At 39.2% G+C, this 17889-nt stretch overlaps 1 protein-coding gene across 1 annotated transcript in view; it reads left to right on the forward strand.

Annotated features, from left to right (window-relative positions):
• Positions 1 to 17889, forward strand: part of esama (endothelial cell adhesion molecule a) — a 134187-nt gene that overhangs the window by 99318 nt on the left and 16980 nt on the right. The window contains exon 2 of the mRNA XM_057821429.1: positions 17208 to 17359. Coding sequence (XP_057677412.1) covers positions 17208 to 17359 — 152 coding nt within the window. The remainder of the gene's footprint in view (positions 1 to 17207; positions 17360 to 17889) is intronic.

A 17889-nucleotide genomic window follows, 5' to 3' on the forward strand; every position in this document is an offset into this window, starting at 1 on the left:
CTTATGATGAAATATTTTTGTCCTGGCTATGTGAATGTGTTGGAATAAATGCACTTTTAAAAAGTCTCGGGTTTAGCAGTAATAAGCAGCTGCAAGGCAGAATGAACAGTACAATCATTCATAATTTGCAGAAATTGCACTGATGTGTTAGCTACTAGCTAGAGCAGTGGTCTTTAAATACAATGTCTAAATCAAGTAAATTTGAAAATATAGTTATGATCTATGTAGCCTGTTTGTCTGCATCTTTGCGTACTCAACACCTCAAACGTGCATATCATATAAGAACCACACTGAGTAACTATGCAACAAATATGCTAACAGCTTCCTCAGAGGAAGTGATACACCCACTCCACCCATATTTTGCTTACCAAAAAGTGGGACTATCAAACCACTCAAATAATGCCTTATCTGCAGTAAAGCGCAAGAAGTAAACAGGGTCAATCCAATGTCGTTCTTGTAATCATGAGATTGTGGATGAAGAAATGCCCACACCCAAAAAAAAAAAAGACTTTGATCAAAGGGAAAAGCACTTTGTTGTGCCTTCTTTGCACCACATAGGAGCACTGAGAAATTTGTGTGTACAGAACACACTTGACTCTGAAGTTAATTTGCCCAACAGAGAACTGTGATGACAGTTTAATCTCATTCTCAGCGCTGATGTGCCTCTCCATGTCCTCTCGCAAGAACTGTACTGTCCCCATTATCAACACATACAGTATAACTGCATTCAATTTACTGACCACTGCTGCTGTAATTTAAGGCTCATGTCTTCTTTCCCAACACCATAGTATAGTAGGGGTGGGAACCTTTTTGTAGCCCACAATCTCTGTTGTCAGTAACGAGCAATCTAACGTGATCATTTTTCCAAATCAGTAATCTGACTAAAGTTAGTTTCCTTAGTGTCCGTACGTTATTATATTGTTATTGCCTAAAATGTATGTAGAATGAAGAATATTGTAGTCATGCACTGAAGGAATCTGACCTTTTAGCCAGATTGCCGGAACCACGCCAGCCGAACTGCCAACGACCCGGACCTCGACAACCTGGCCAAAGGGCCAAACTTGTTTACCTTAGTCTTAACTCCCTTGTACTGACTCCATTTTGAAAGCTGGAAAAAGGCTTCGAAACACAAGTTGACAATTTATTCAGGTCGACAGCGATCAAACGGCAAGGCAAAACAGCGACAGACTCAGGCTCATTCAGGGTGACAATATCAAGTAGGGGTGCACGATATCCATTTTTTGAAACCAATATCGATAACTTCCTAAAAAGCCGATACCGATATCGATAACTATAATAAATATATAAATTTTTAAAGTTTTTGAACACCTGCACGTTTAAAAAAAAAAAAAACAGTGGTGGATTCAACATAGATTTGCCTTTGATCTCACCAAATTTTTCATAATGACATGAACAAAACAGTGCGTTTCACTTCTGCACTGCCCGACAGCCAGCTAAGAATGAATGCACTTCCATAAACCACTAGGCTTGGTCTTTTCTTGCTTTTATGGGAAGATACTCGTCTTAATATTGTGAAAGTACAACAGAAAAATACACATACACAGTACTCAATATACAACAAACTGCACAATACTTATATACACAACTATTATATGTATAGCATAGCACACTAGCTTGAGCTAATAAAGCATTGGCTGGCTTCTATAACACAACAACTTATGAAGTTCTGTACATATGACCCTTCACCACAGAAGTAAACATATATTGCACATCCATATGTTATAGAAACATAAAATACTTACATATACTGTATTTCCGAGACGGAAACGTAACAGAAAGCATTCACGATTGTCAGTGCTACCGCTAGACACCGCAATGTGTAAGTGAATGAACCAAACTACTTCATCAAAAAATAGATGCAGCGAATTATTCTGACCAGCAGGTGGCAGCAATGCCCCGCAAATGGTCAACTGATTTCCCATACTAGTGTGTAAACTGTAAAGCCAGCACAGTACATATTATTGGTCCTATTAATAATGTTATTGGATGTAACGGGATGATGTCATAATTCCTATTATCGGACTGATAATTATCGGACCAATAATTATCGTGCACCAGTAATCACAAGTCAACAAAAGGTTCCGGAGAAAAAATTACAGCGATTAGTTAAACATTGTCTTTTAGAAAGCTTTCGCAGAACGGGCTGTGGGCAGAAGGGTGTGCTTGGGCGTTGTTTTGGATTATTTTCTGTTTGTGGATTGGACAGGAGGCTTCGGGAGTTACTTCTGTCAGGGCAACAAGGGTTGTGGATTTTGCCACCTCAGCGCCGCATGAGTGCTGAGAGTTCACTTCTCGGTCACGGGTTCCTCCTTATCAGATGTTCTTTGTCAAGACAAGCTGTCCCGCCATTTGTTCTGGACTGTCCAGAAGAACTGATTGCGGGAGTTGGTGGTGCAGACGTGGGCTTGTAGATGTCTTGCCTATCACCTGGTAGTCAGCATCAATCTTGCTCAGTCAGCTGCATGACGCGTTGGGCTTCCGTGGTCAGAAGGCGTCCTTATCTGCACGTTGTCTTGGCGCTGCAATTTCTATTCATTCCAAGTGCAACTGTTCATAATATCAAATATATTCTGACTGTGTTCCTTAAACTATGATATAAATAGCATTTATTTTATATTAGGTGCGTTAGAGTAATACAAACAGTCGAACGGTAAATACGAGAAAAGATACTATTCCCTTCAGTACGAAGAGCATTTTGAATTCAAAATGTTCGTTCATTCGTTTCCATGGTAACCGCTCATTATTACTTCCTGTTTTGATCTCGAGTCACACGCGCCAAGTGTTTTGGGACTGAGAAAGGCATGATGAACGCAGGTGGACATTCGAGCTGAGCGCAGCCAACTGTTGAGATGTGCGAGGGAATGTTGGTATGTGTGCGTCCATGAAAGAATGGAGTATTTTTCCTTCATTCTGGAGGGTTCCAGAGATAGGTTGGAGCCGCTACATGCGCGGCTGTTTCATAGCTTTGCCGTTGCAACGGTTGGTAGTCATCGCTCCAAGTCGGCAAGCATTGTTTACATCATATTCGTGTTGCACGTTTATGCCGTGAGGGGATGTGTTCGTTTAGCATCTTTGGGATGTGTTGTAAGTCCGATTGAGTGTAAAGTGCTTCGTTGTCGCCACGTTGTGTGACCAAATTGACCGCGTGTGTGTACTCCGTACTTTCGAGTTGTGCTGTTGCACTGTTTATTGCACAATTCATTTGTGTGTTGTTGTTTATTGTGCAGTTAATTTGCATTGTTTTACATTGGCACTGATATGCTATTAATCCTAAACCCTAACCCAAAATTCAGAATTTTTTACATCAGGCTTAATCTTGGAGTTAGTGGGGGTTTAATTAGTCAGTGGAGTTGATTTCAACAAATTCCATGCAGTTTGTCAGTTATTTGTTAGTTTCAGGGCTTCTGAGTGGCTAAGCCACCACGAGTCAGTATTGGTTGAAATCAACTCCATCGACTAATTAAACCCCTACTAACTCAAAGATGAAGCCTTATGTGAAAAATTCATATATTCCCCATTAAATTCAATTATTGGAAAGTAAATTTACATGTGATGTCATTTTTCTGTTATTTCTATGTTGAAGCAGCAAAGGGACAAAAATTAGTAAAAAGTAACTGATTACTTGGGCTTGGTACCCCGTACTCCCAGAGCACTCCCCACAGGACTCCCCGAGGCACACGGTCAAACGCCTTCTCCAGATCCAAAAAACACATGTAGACTGTTTGGGGAAACTCCCATGCTCCTCCGTGAGTCATCACCTTATCGTGGTGGAGGGGTTTGCGTCTCCCAATGATCCTAGGAGCTATGTTGTCTGGGGCTTTAAGCCCGTGGCAGGGTCGCCCATGGCAGACAGGTCCTAGGTGAGGGGCCAGAGAAAGCATGGCTCAATATGACCCCTTATGACGAGTAAAAGTAATGGACTCAAGTTTCCCTTGCACGGATGCAGGTTACTGGGGCCCCTTTCTGGAGCCACGCCTGGGAGGGCTCGAAGGCAAGTGTCTTGTGGCCGGGCCTGTCCCCATGGGGCCCGGCCAGGCACAGCCCGAAAAGGCAACGTGGGTTCCCCTTCCTGTGGGATGGGCCAAAGGGGTTGGGTGTGTAGGGAGTTGGGCGGCAGCCAAAGGCAGGGGCCTTGGCGGTCCAACCTCCAGCTGCAGAAGCTAACTCTTCTTTTTCATGCCATTTATTAATGGTAACATATTAATGCAACATACATATTAATGCAACATACAACAACATAACATTATAACATTTTTTAACAAAATATTTTAATATATTAATATTTTAAGCAACTCAACGTTAAAGATGACCCCATTTTAGGCTGTAAACAACATATTGTATTTGTTAAGGTGCTGAGGGTATCGGGGGACCTAATTCATTGACGATGAGAGGGAGTGGTAGATAGTGTCCGAAGAATCCGGTGGGCAGTTTGGTGATAGAACAGGTGAATGGGCAGGCAGGTGTTTTACCAGACAAGCAGTCCAGGATATACGGGGGAAAAACACAACAATGAGCTCAGTATCAGTATTGCAAGATTCTTTGTGAGCTGAAAGTCACATGCCTGTAGCTGAGTTGTTGATCTGGCGATGATGTGAGGCCAAGGACCGGTTTAAGGTGCCACTGACGATGTTCAGCGGCACCTGGTCCCAGAATCACCAAATGTACAATCAAGGCGACAATTAACGCAAAACTGTCATAGTGCTGATCCGGGGCACATCTGGCACCAGTGACGTTAAGCGGGGGTTTGAGCAAGTCCGGTGTGCAAAGTCCGCCCCAGAACAGTGTGTAACCTATCATTTGGACTGTCAAAGTGCTGATCTGGCGCACTGACGTTAAGCAGGTGTGATTGCTATGCAGATCTGGCGAGCTGAGGCCGGATCGCAGTCGCCTGCTATTGGGGGTGAATCTGGCGAGCTGAGGCTGGATCCAGCACGGAGTTACCTGCTATTGGGGTTGATATTTAGTTGTTTGTTTTTTGTGTATATGTGTTAAAAAGATTGAAAATCCTGTACAAAGTATGGCTAAACCATACGAGTCAATATGTACAGTGGGGCAAATAAGTATTTAGTCAACCACCAATTGTGCAACTTCTCCTACATGAAAATATTAGAGAGGCCTGTAATTGTCAACATCAGTAAACCTCAACCATGAGAGACAATGTGTAAAAAAACAGAAAATCACATTATTTGATTTTTAAAGATTTCCAAATTAGAGTGGAAAATAAGTATTTGGTCACCTACAAACAAGCAAGATTTCTGGCTGTCAAAGAGGTCTAACTTCTACTAACGAGGTCTAACGAGGCTCCACTCGTTACCTTTATTAATGGCACCTGTTTTAACTCATTATTGGTATAATAGACACCTGTCCACAATCTCAGTCAGTCACATTCCAAACTCGACTATGGCCAAGAAGGAAGACTGAATCTGCAATAGATAAAACGCTTGGTGTAAAGAAATCAAATGTGGTAGCAATTATTAGAAAAATGGAAGACATACAAAAATAAAACAAAATAGAACTTTCTGATAGAAACACAGGTTCTCGTGTATGGAGGAGAAAGAATACTGAATTGCATCCGAAGAACACCATACTCACTGTGAAGCATGGGGGTGGAAACATCATGCTTTGGGACTGTTTTTTCTGCAAAGGGACCAGGACGACTGATCTGTGTAAAGGAAAGAATGAATGAACAGGGCCATGTATCGAGAGATTTTGAGTGAAAATCTCCTTCCGTCAGCAAGGGCATTGAAGATGAGACGTGGCTGGGTCTTTCAGCATGACAATGATCCCAAACACACAGCCAGGGCAACAAAGGAGTGGCTTCATAAGAACCATTTCAAGGTCCTGGAGTGGCCTAGCCAGTCTCCAGATCTCAACTCCATAGAAAATCTGTGGAGGGAGTTGGAAGTCCATGTTGCCCAACGACAGCCCCAAAACATCACTGCTCCAGAGGAGATCTACATGGAGGGATGGGCCAAAATACCAGCGACAGTGTGTGAAAAGCTTGTGAAGAGTTACAGAAAATGTTTGGCCTCCGTTATTGCCAACAAAGGGTACATAACAAAGTATTGAGATTAACTTCTGGTATTGACCAAATACTTTTTGTCGACCATGATTTGCAAATTAATTCTTTAAAAATCAAACAATGTGATTTTCTGTTTTTTTTTTCCCCACATTCTGTTTCTCATGGTTGAGGTTTACCCATGTTGACAATTACAGGCATCTCTCATATTTTCAAGTGGGAGAACATGCACAATTAGTGGTTGACTAAATACTTATTTGCCCTACTGTATGTTGTAACCGGCTTGAGTGAGCAAATGCTCATATTTGATATCGTCTGGTGTGTCGGAGATATTTTCGTTATAGATGAATACCGGTTTTCACCGTTTGGGACATTCATGTGGGTGAGCGTTTTGTGGCGGTGGAGTTATTATATGGGTAGGCATACGTTATGGGCAATGAACACAGGCACATTTTATCAATGGAATTTTGAATGCATATATTCAAGATCCCGAGGCCTTTTTTGTTGTGCATTTATCCATGACCAACACTTCATGTTCTAGCATGATAATGCATTGCCCCTCATTGCAAGGGTCCATACATCATTCCTGGAAGCCGAAAAGATCTCAGTACTTGCATGGCCGGCATACTCGACCATCAGCTGGTTGAAACTATATTTAGACTGATTCATAAGCCCGATGCAGTTAAAACTGATTATCCAATTCAGCCCTTTTACAGGGTTTGCAAAAGAATTTCTGTTGAAAACAAGAAGTACAATTTTGATCAGATTTGAGCTCATGATTCTTTTATGCTTTCAGTACTCTACCCCCTGCTGCTAAACAACTATCGTCAGTTATAATTCATCAAGTTATACCGAAAACAGTCCAGCTCTCATGTCTGTCAGCGCTTGCAATTTACTCGTTATGTACTCTATTCAGATGGCAACGTTGTGTCACATCAAATTTCCAACAGATTCCTAGAACAGAAGATGTAACAGGGGTAGTGAATGCTTTTACAGAGAAAGTCATACACTGTAATGTTTTTCGCTTTTAGCTTTTTTGGGGGGAAACCAGATCCCTTCTGCCTGGGCCTACATTTGGGAAATTATGACAAAAACTCTAGCCCCATTTGAAAAATCACGTGATGCTTCTCTAATATGTGTGATTAACAGCACCTGTTACTTACCTGTGGCACATAACAGGTGGTGGCAGGGGCGCTGCCAGGGATTTTGGGCCCCATGAAAAGATATCACTTTGGGCCCCACCACCAGTGCCGGGACACACACACACATTTAGAGTATCAACTACGTGATTTCCTGCATTCTGGTGAATCTTTACACACTACTTTGTGCATTTTCTGCATTAATTAAAGATGGAAATATATTTATGTAAACATACAGCGTATAGAGCAATAATGAATAGACTGATAATCTTTAAGAAATGTACTGAAGGCCATCTTTTACAATCTAAATATATTTTTATTAGAAATATTCTCAAAGCAAATACCATAATGAATGACTTATAAATGTTTTGTTTTAACGATACTAAAGTATACATTACAGTATACAGTTTACAACTGTTTTAGTATGAAAAGATTACTAAGGGTTTGTCTGCTGTACTGATTAAATGTATGCTAGAAGTGGAGCAAACACTAGCTAGCAAACAATTACAGTATTTCATTATGGAGTAGGCTTAGCCCATCTGGAAACTCGCGATCTCCACTATAGGCTACAGGTCCGAAGCGAGGTCCCTTGTTAACAAACTAAATTCAATTGATGACAAACTAAATTCAATAAATTCTTGACAAACTGGATTCAAGCCAATTTTAAATGAGAAAATTTCCACACCAACTTTCAACATCTGTAGGATACCAAAAAATGCCGTCATTATGTGGAATTCATGTTTTTGAATAGGTGAATGTCGCTTATTGAGGCCGGGAGAATCCAATATTTCTTATGGAGTGACTGGGACCTCGCTTCGGAGCTTTGTAATAGACATCGTGAGGTTCCAGATGGGGCTGGAGTGGGCTAAGATAACAGGTTAATTCTCAGCACTACACCGACACAAGACGCCAGCCTTCCTTTGTGAAGTACTTTGTCACATCCTGTTGGCCTTTTTTACCCCTCTCCTGTTTTGCTTTCTTTTCTTTCCTCTTTTGATAACCCGATTTATGTTTTGGAAACATTTCTACAGTACCGCGCACTCAGAGTCATTGACTGGTGTAAATGCGCACCGCTGCTCCTGGTCTGATCGATGGAAGGGGGGACCAATCCATTTAATGAACATACAGGGGATGGTGGTGGGGTATTACTGGCAATACATATGCTCTCTGGGTATTTAATTTTTGCCAAAAACAAAACAACAAAAAGAAACCCTTCGTTTTATTAAAATTATAATGAATATTATAAAATATTCATAAAATATTCAAAATATTGTAAAATTATAATGAATAATATTTAAATTTGCAAACGATTACTTCATGTTCTAATTTTCTTTGTGGGCCCCATCAGGGCATGGACCCTTAGAATCAATATCACTTTTCACCCCTATACGGCGCCCCTGGGTGGTGACAATAACTAAATCACACTTCCAGCTAGTTAAAATGGATTCAAGTTGACTCAACCTCCGTCCTACGTCCTTGTGTGTACCACATTTACCGGAAGCGGTTGTTCGTAGTTATTTTGTCTAAAGGTTGTGCTACCAAGTATTAGGCTGAGGGTGCCAATACTTTTGTCGGGCCTGTTTTTGGAGTGACGATAATGACTTAATTGTCTTTTGTATTTTTCCATTGCAAGCAAAATAAACTAAACTATGACTACCAAAGCATTTGTAATTGCAATTATTTCTGGGAGAAATTGAGAATTACAGGTGTGCCAATACTTTTGGCCAGAAGTGTAATTGTCAGTCGACATATTATCACAAATGTAATGAAAATATTTCTTAAAGGTTGAAAAATTACCTTTAACAGTATGTGCTGAGAAAAAAAAACTGCAAAAGCAAGTTTCATTAAAAAATAATGAGAATTTTAGTTTGCTGATCTCACATAGCAGCATCAAATATTTTTAATTACAGAAGTCTCTTGCTTCTCTACCACTGAAGCCCCCTCAGAAATCAAGCAAAGCAATTAACTAGCTCATTTAAGTGGTGTGCTTATTGATTGGCAGGAGAAGATAACACGCAAACATAATGAGCTCTTAAGTTAATCATATTAGTTGCTATATCTGGGAGCATTCATTACAGCTTTTGACATAATGGTTGATGGTGTCGAGATTATCATTCTTGTCACCTAATCCATCATGTAGCCACTCTAACGTAAAGACATACCAGCCTTACTGTAAACGTTATTCCGCTGTCACGCATGATATTTATGATGAAGCCCCTCTGTCATGTTTGCATTGCCACTGGTTTGAACGTGAAGCTTCACGTCCATCAATCAACACCAATGTTATTACTCACAAGGCACATAAAGTACGGTACAGAACAACCATTCACAATCACACATAATGTGCTGTATGAATAATTTACATTCTTAAATTAACCTAGCACACCTTGATTGGGGCTGTGGGAAGAAATGAAAGTGAGCCTACAAGGAGAAAACCCATGTAAGCATGCAGAGAACATGCAAACTCGACACAAAGATACATGTTTCAACAGAGATTCAAACCTGGATATCCTCACTGCGAGGCAGCTAATTTGACTTCCTTGCAAAATGTCTTATTCTACATGCTCTATATTGTTGACACTTGCTCAGCACTTAATTAATGCAATTATCTAGGGAGTTCGGCCTACACATCGACTCTCCACTCTCACTGATCTGCTTCATTTATCTCCACAGTGGCAGTGAAACCGATACCTACACCTACTCACTTCAGATCTCTTTCCATGGGGCATTGTTGCACTTCTATTCACTTGGCCTTCATCAAGCTTTATACAGTACGGAAGCATTTGATACAGTATGTTGGGGCAACCTAAATTTCCTTTAATCCTGAAGAGGAATTACTGTAAAGGGTGCCATCTCCCTGAAAACAAAAGGGACGTCTTATTGGTAGAGCCGGCTGGCCCGATAACTGTCACTCTTTAATTATTTTTTTTGTATGTGAAAAGTAGAGCTGTCAAACGATTAAAATTTTTAATCGAGTTAATCACCTCTTAAAAATTAATTAATCGTAATTAATCACAATTCAAACCATCTCTAAAATATGCCATATTTTTCTGTAAATTATTGTTGGAATGGAAAAATAAGACACAAGATGTATATATTCACGGGTGCACATATTTTATTTGCCCAGGTTCTCAGAGGAGGACCTGGAGATGTGTCTTGGTCCTCATTGAGCTTGAGAGCCGACCCGCCTGATGCGATAAAATTATGACACGCTTTACTTAGAGCCAATTACCTTAAATTAATTATATTAACAATTAATGCTTGATTAACATCAACTGGCGCAACAAAATTGCCATTACTTTGAAGTGAAATGTAAAGAAATAAACATGAAAGCACTAATTCAAAATAAAGGGCATTATGCGGCTCCCACATTAAATCCAAGCCTTTGTAAAAGTGGGATGTCCTCCTCATAAGAGCTCATTGAACGTGCATGTTTAGCTTTGTGAAATGCGAACAAAAACACGTTTGTCAGTGCACGGCGCTGTTCTTCATTAACTTTATTTCACCACTTGTCCATAGGGCGAGTGGGTCCTGTCTGACATCGATAGTTTGCTTAATTGCCACATGGTCTGTTTTTTTTCGTGCTTTTCAAAGTTTGGATGGCTGAAATTCTTTGACCGTACATAAAATGCGCTCCTCTTATCAGCGACATTGGGATTCTCACGGCAAATTTTGTACCACATTTCCGTGCGACCATCATTTGCTTCTAGCCATGGTACCTCCTGCAGCCACTTTTCAGCTAAAGTCCTTTTTTTCGGTCGCGCCGGTGACGTCTTTGTCGTCCTTCTGTCTTTTTTTTTTTCTCTCTCAAAATTATTTGTTTATATCCCAAATTAATTCAAGATTGATTCTATTCATTTTGTTCATATAAACAAAGAATCACATCAGTATTGATACAGTTTAAATACATTTCATATCACACAATATTAAAGCTCCTAAGTGAGAACCTCTCACTCAAATTGCATTTATTTGCCATTGTATTCGTAGCCAGTTAGCTAAAAGACGGCAGCTAATCTGCTACTTTAATTTGAGACCAGAGTAGTTTACTGCAGTGAACTACCTGATAAATAAAGAGTGAATTTGAACCATTTAAATTCATGGCAATACACGGCCTAACAGATATTAACAGGAAGGTAAAAAACAACAAGGATGGACAGTTTATCTGGCACTAACTTGTAAGGTTCTACTCATGAGCCCATCACAGCCAAAGTTTGGTGCATAAATGACCATATTAAGGAGCCATGTTCAGGTTGTATATACGGAGTGAATAGAGTAATATGACAATATTAAATAGCTGCATTCTGTAGATTAAAACTTAAAAGTATTTTATTATTTATTTTTACTACTGAAATTTATACGGGGCACTGCAGATCAATACTGGGGCATGTGCCCCAGTGAAATATGTCGACACCCATGTTTGGAACATTCCAATAATTACATTCATAATTACCTCTTGTCAATTGTACTGCTAATAACAACTGCCACCTACAGACACTTGCACAACTATCACCTTATTAACACTGTAGCCTATTGTTGTCATGCCTGCAAACCTACCATTTTTGTGAAGCCTTATGTGGAAATACATTCAATATAAGGGGAGCGAAAATGTGTATGTTGCTTCACATTTGTCGACAGTTTTTTTTTCTTTTTTCTAATGCAATAGGCTGTCAACCAGATTAGGGTGTACTGAGCCTCGTTCCCCAAATCAACTGGGAGGCTCCAGCACCTCAACAAACCTCGTGGAAATTTCTACTGACTTAAAACCACAATTAAATCTTTAAAATCAAAATAGACATCTGTACTAAACTCATTCACAAGCTCAAAACAAACCTTTGTATTTGTTATTCCTTTTGTATTTTATGCATTTATGACTTACCTTGAGTATTTTGTAACTCTGTGCTGCCCCTTTCTGGTCATCATTTTAAACTACACAGCAATAAATATGCGTTTATGTCAAATGGTCATGTAAAATGTTTTCTATGGGTTTCTATCAGTTTACCAGTGACCCACAACCCTAATGAAAACAGGAGTTATCCCAAAAGATTGACCTTGTCTTAATGATCATCTAATCAGTTAAGCAGTTTCCTCAGCACATTAACATTAATGTTGATTAATCATGTGATAAAAATCACTAAGATATACTCGCAGGTACATGCAGTTGTTCAAATGAACATGAAGCCCAGTGCTAATCAGTATACTTATTTATATAAATAGAATAACATTTAATGTACTCAATACGAGTACACCCCAATAAAGAATCAGTTTTCCTATGCCATATGAGTAGAGGTGAAACGTTAAGCCACGGTTCAGTACAACAGGATTTTTTTTTTTTTTTTTTTTTTTTAATCACAGCATTTAAAAGCTAAAGTTTGTTCAATTGGCCATAACTAAAAAGCAGCTATTATTAAAGAGCAAAACAAATGGAGGATAACATCAAACTTGTGAAAATAGAGGAAAACATTAAAACTTTGAATTTGTGTTTTTATTGTCTTTCTTGTAATTCTTTAATCCACAGTTTGTGTGCAAAAATAGACAACACACCCTTTTTTTGTAAGGATCGGCTGAGGTAACAATTAAAGTCAGGCAGCACTCGCCAGCTGGCAGCTTTATTTTTTCTTTTTTTCTTTTTTTTTTTGTTTAAATAAAAGTAAAATACTACCATTATCAATTTTGGATTACACACAGTTAACCGTAAATGTATCAGTGAACGTACACTTCTGCATACGATATATTTTTATATTAGTTAAAATTAAAAAGAGTGCAAATACAGTAGTTCCAAAACTGAAAAAGCATCTGTTGATATTAGTGCAAAAATACTGTTTCAATGTCTTCAACCTAGCGCTAGAGCAAAGTAAATACTGTATACTGCTCACATAAATCAAAGGAGCACATTAAGCCAAATAAATATCTACTTATATATATAAATCATTAAACTAGAGAGGGGGAAAAAAACAGTAATGAAGCATTATTTGTTCAAAGAGCATGAGTGCCCTGCCCTCTAGTGGAAAAATAGTTCCTAGTTTGAATAGTGAAAACTGTAGTTCCTTCATAGTTGCTATTATGAAGTTAAAAGGATCATCCCTCTGGTTTTCCGTGGTCAATGGGTGTCAAATAAAAAGTGGAAGAGAGTTTTAAATTCTTGCTTTGGATTCATGTTGAGGGCAACGCTCTAGGTCAAATACTTCATTTGTTACAGTGCTTTAAAAACACCACGTGATTGAACAGGCCTGCGTTACCATAGAACAGCAAGCTTGCGTCTGATTGGTGTAATCGAGTCATGTGATAATTGTTGCGACATCTCATGGGTGAAATTAGTAGCGCCACTCTCGGCAATAGCATCGCTAGCAGAAAAAAAATACATTTAATATGTAGAATAAAGAGGAAAAATGTAACGACGCTTGTGTAGCCCAAAGTAGAAGTGGAAGAGTAGAGTTTTTTTCTTCACAAATCTACTCAAGTAAAAAGTATGGCTTAATAAAACTACTCCTAGAAATACATTTTTCTCAAAAAGTTACTCAAGTAAATGTAACTGAGTACACGCTAGTGATGGGTCCAGTGATACTAATGCGCTGGCGCACGCGCCGAGCTCATGGAGCAACCCATGCGTCGGTGCGCGTATCGCTACAAGAAAATTTGTGGCCGATGCATGAACTCATTGAACTGTGTCGACACAGTCATGACGCGGCAAACTGGTTCAAAAGGAAGCGCGTCTGTCAACGCGATGGAGCTGCTGAAACAATCCACATCTCACGGTTACTTCCTCGTTGTCTACATGCTGTGGAAATGGACGTAAGACAGGGAAAACGCACTTGTCATCTTCCATTCAAAATACAATTAATTTTAAGGTAAAACTTTTTATTAGTGTGACGGGTGCACGCGGTTCCGTCGTTTGCGGTGCCTTGTCTTTAAGAATAAGTAACAGCATTTGACCTGCCAGCTTAGTGGTCAGAGCAAACGCCATTCATCCCCGATGCGTCGTGCGCGCGTGTTCGACTTTTGATTTTACTATTAAAGTTATTTTTTTTGCAGGTGAAATGCCGCATTTGTACTTTGTATATGACTAACCGGTCATATAAAAATAGTTGCCACCTCCTCAATGCTGAAGCATTATTGGACCAAGCATGAGAATGAAGTTTCTGATAATCCCAAAATAAACACAGGTATAGAACCATTCCTTTACTTTCACACAGTCACTTTTTTGGTAATTTATTAGAAATTTGCAATTAAGCTGTAATTTATTTTTTGTCCACTTCAATTTCTTTCTGATGGGCTATGGTAGCACTTAGATGACAAAGTGGGGAGTCAAGGAGAAAATGCAACTGTAGATGAAATTCCAAAAGTGCAACGATGCATGGCTGAGCCGAACATGGCACGCAATGCCGATTTTCTTCAATACTGGAGGAGCCAATGGACATCTTATCCAAACCTCTTTCAACTGGAAATTCTTGCGCATTGTTGGTTCCATGTGAGTGTGTTGTCCACAGCAGGCTTGTTAAAAAAAAAAAAAAAAAAGTAACCAACTAAATTTTAAACATTAAAAAAAAGCTATGTTTTTGGATAAAATTTTATCAGAACAAAAAATCCACAGGCATTCCTTATCACCCATTATTACTTACATTTTCACATTATAATATATGTTCACATAATTTAAAGATATGGAATAATGCAATATGAACGCAAAGACTTAAATGATTTGATTTTACATGCTATGTCATTAATTCAGTGTCAGTCTGTCAAGAGGGTTGCCTGTAGGGATTTTTTTATGTCCAGCAGGTGTCAGTATTCAATGACACAGTATCCACACTGCGTCAACACAATGTGTCACTGTGTCGACACGCTTCATGAGGTCTCACGGACCCATCACTAGTACACGCAATGTATTACTACCCACCTCTGACTACTACAAGTGTCCAAACATTCAAACCGGTGAGTCCAGCCATGTGCTAATGGCTGCCGCTGGAACATATCATCTTTAAGTTCTGCTGCTTACCGGCTGCCTCTCTGGTTATTTTTTTGCAAATGTCCCCAGCTGCACAGTACTGCAAGTGACAATAGCCAAAACAGGCTGCCACCTTCCTTTTCTGCTTTTATGGATCCAGATTGATCATTGGTTGATTGGCCAATCCCTTCCAGCTGTGCGTCGTTTCCATGTTGCTTGCATGTGGGTGATTTTTAGTGATGGCCAATGAAGCTTCTTGTGAAGCTCCGAACCACTTGGCCAAATTGATTCGAAAATAGGTTCAGTTCATGAAGCTTCATTACCAGGGACATCTCCTGGCAAAAGCTGGAACTGCAGGCACTTACAAAGTGCCTTTCCTTTGAAGTGTGATGCACACAGGAAAGCTGATTTTGATGTGCTATTTCGTCATCCTCTGACAATAATCGCCTAAGTCACTTTATTTTATTTTTTTTGTAGAAAACATGAAATACTGAACCAAATTCTTACTACACTATATTGATTATTAATTCTATTCAGGGGTAGAATTTTAGCAATTTTTGCCAAATTTAGCAGAGGTGGCCAGTATTCTGAGGAAATGTTCAAAGGGAAAATAATAAATAATCGTACAAATATGGCTTAGGCGAATATTTTAAGAGGGTGACTATTTACAAATAAAGACTTATGAATGTGTTTTGTGTCACTGATGTGAGCGATGTTGGGGGGGGGATTGCAGTGTGCTTATGTAACTATGGTCATTATGTGGGATGGGAAACAAGATTTTTATTGAGGTACATTATTGCACAGTTTTTAAATTGAGTCGATTTCTTTTTTTGCTTATAACTTCTCTACATTTAGAAAATACTCCCTCACTGTGAACAGATGATGCTTGTGTGCATAAAAAATGTTTTGCTAACTGGAACAGATGAGGGTACATATTTTGACGCTTCTGTCAGTAAATGAGTGGGTTTTTGGCTCTTCCCAGTGGTGGATCAGTAAAGTATGGCTGCACTTCCTTTGTTGCATATGCTGAGGCATTCCTTGACCTCCCGGTATCAGTCAAGCCAGTCTTTTGTAAGAATCGTGACAGCCAGTGTCTGTGACCCATCTGATTAGATTATGATCCGATAGGGGTGTTTCATTCAAGAAACGAAACCGTTTTTATACGTCATAAGTCACGTGATTTGAAGCAGGCGTCGGAGCGGTGGTTCAATATAAATATACGTCATCGATTCGGAGCACGTTTCGAAGATTCAGTTTCAAGCTGCCATCACTAGTGATTTTCCAGTTCCCGCCTTGGTTGTGTTGGAGGCAGTCTTTCAGGTCCTCCGCATGGTCGTTTTCAATGCAGGTGAGACGGCTAGACTGAATTTGCAAAATAAAAGACTGGAGTCAAGAGATCATTACTGCTGAGTTTTAATTTCATAAATGTCTGGGTGCACTTAGCTACAAGACAGGCTGTATAGAAAATGCACACTGATCAAGAAACCCGGCCTTCTTTAAATACAAATAAGGACGTGAGATTGAAACACTGGGTGATTAATTCTTCCTGTGGATCTTGCAAAATAAGTCATGAGCCTTGTTGTGTTGGTAGTTAAAAGTCCATGATTATCTGAGGCAAAACTAACTGTCAGCGGTTTTCTGTGAAAAACAACTTCATTTATGGACATGATTGCATTAGATGAGATGTATACTGACTTCAGCTCACTCCTTTTTTGTAGATGTTTGTCAGAGCTTCAATTTGACTTACAGTGATAGTTCGGGACGAATACAAATACTGTTACACTCTTACATATGAGACAAATAACATCTTGACAAAGTAAGGTGCACATGTTCCTCCACCTAACAGTTCTGATATCAAGGGTTTAAATTATGAGCTGTTGATTACGGTGCAAAATTTTCATGTTATCCCACGTGCCTTTGTGGGTTTGCTCCAGATACTCTGTTTTTTTTGCCCATCCTACAAACATCTGACTTGGTCTATAAATAAACAAAACTCATATAGCGGAATATACAGTAAGTCCGTACGGTAAAAGAATATTGAGGAGATGACATATTCACTCGTGTTACTTTTTCCTCATTGTGCGTCCAGGAATTTGGGCAGAGATCCTGATGCCCCTAACCCATGTGGATGTACTCAAGGGTCAGTTGGTGGTTCTGAAGGCTTCATACAATCCAGTGCCTGGTAGTGACCTGAGCACAAACACCATCATCTGGAGTCTTGTATCTAATAACTCTCAACTGGTAAGAAATGATATTTGACAATAAACATTTAATGTTTTTTTTTCTTCAGCACAACGTCATTTTTATGAACCGTTATAATTATAGCACAGTGTTTTTCAACCTTTTCTGAGTCATGGTACGTTTTTACATTGGAAAAAATCTTGCGGCACACCACAAACTAAAAATGTTCCAAAATGACTTTCTGTACAATATATTTATTTTAGGGCTGTCAAACGATTAAAATTTTTAATCGAGTTAATTACAGCTTAAAATTAATTAATTGTAATTAATCGTAATTCAAACATCTATAAAATATGCCATATTTTTCTGTAAATTATATATACAGTATATTCTGTAAAATAAATTGTTGCAATGGAAAGATAAGACACAAGATGGATATATACATTCAACATACATAGTGGGCATTTCACTCTACTGTCATTTAAATCTGTCTATGCTGTCCTCACTCCGAAGCGTCTACTTTTTCCAAAGCTAGACAGCTAGTGAACGACGCCTTAATAATCAGACTTCTTCCTTTTTCATCTGATTTA

Source organism: Corythoichthys intestinalis, chromosome 18, assembly GCF_030265065.1.
Source record: "Corythoichthys intestinalis isolate RoL2023-P3 chromosome 18, ASM3026506v1, whole genome shotgun sequence".
Taxonomy (NCBI): domain Eukaryota; kingdom Metazoa; phylum Chordata; class Actinopteri; order Syngnathiformes; family Syngnathidae; genus Corythoichthys; species Corythoichthys intestinalis.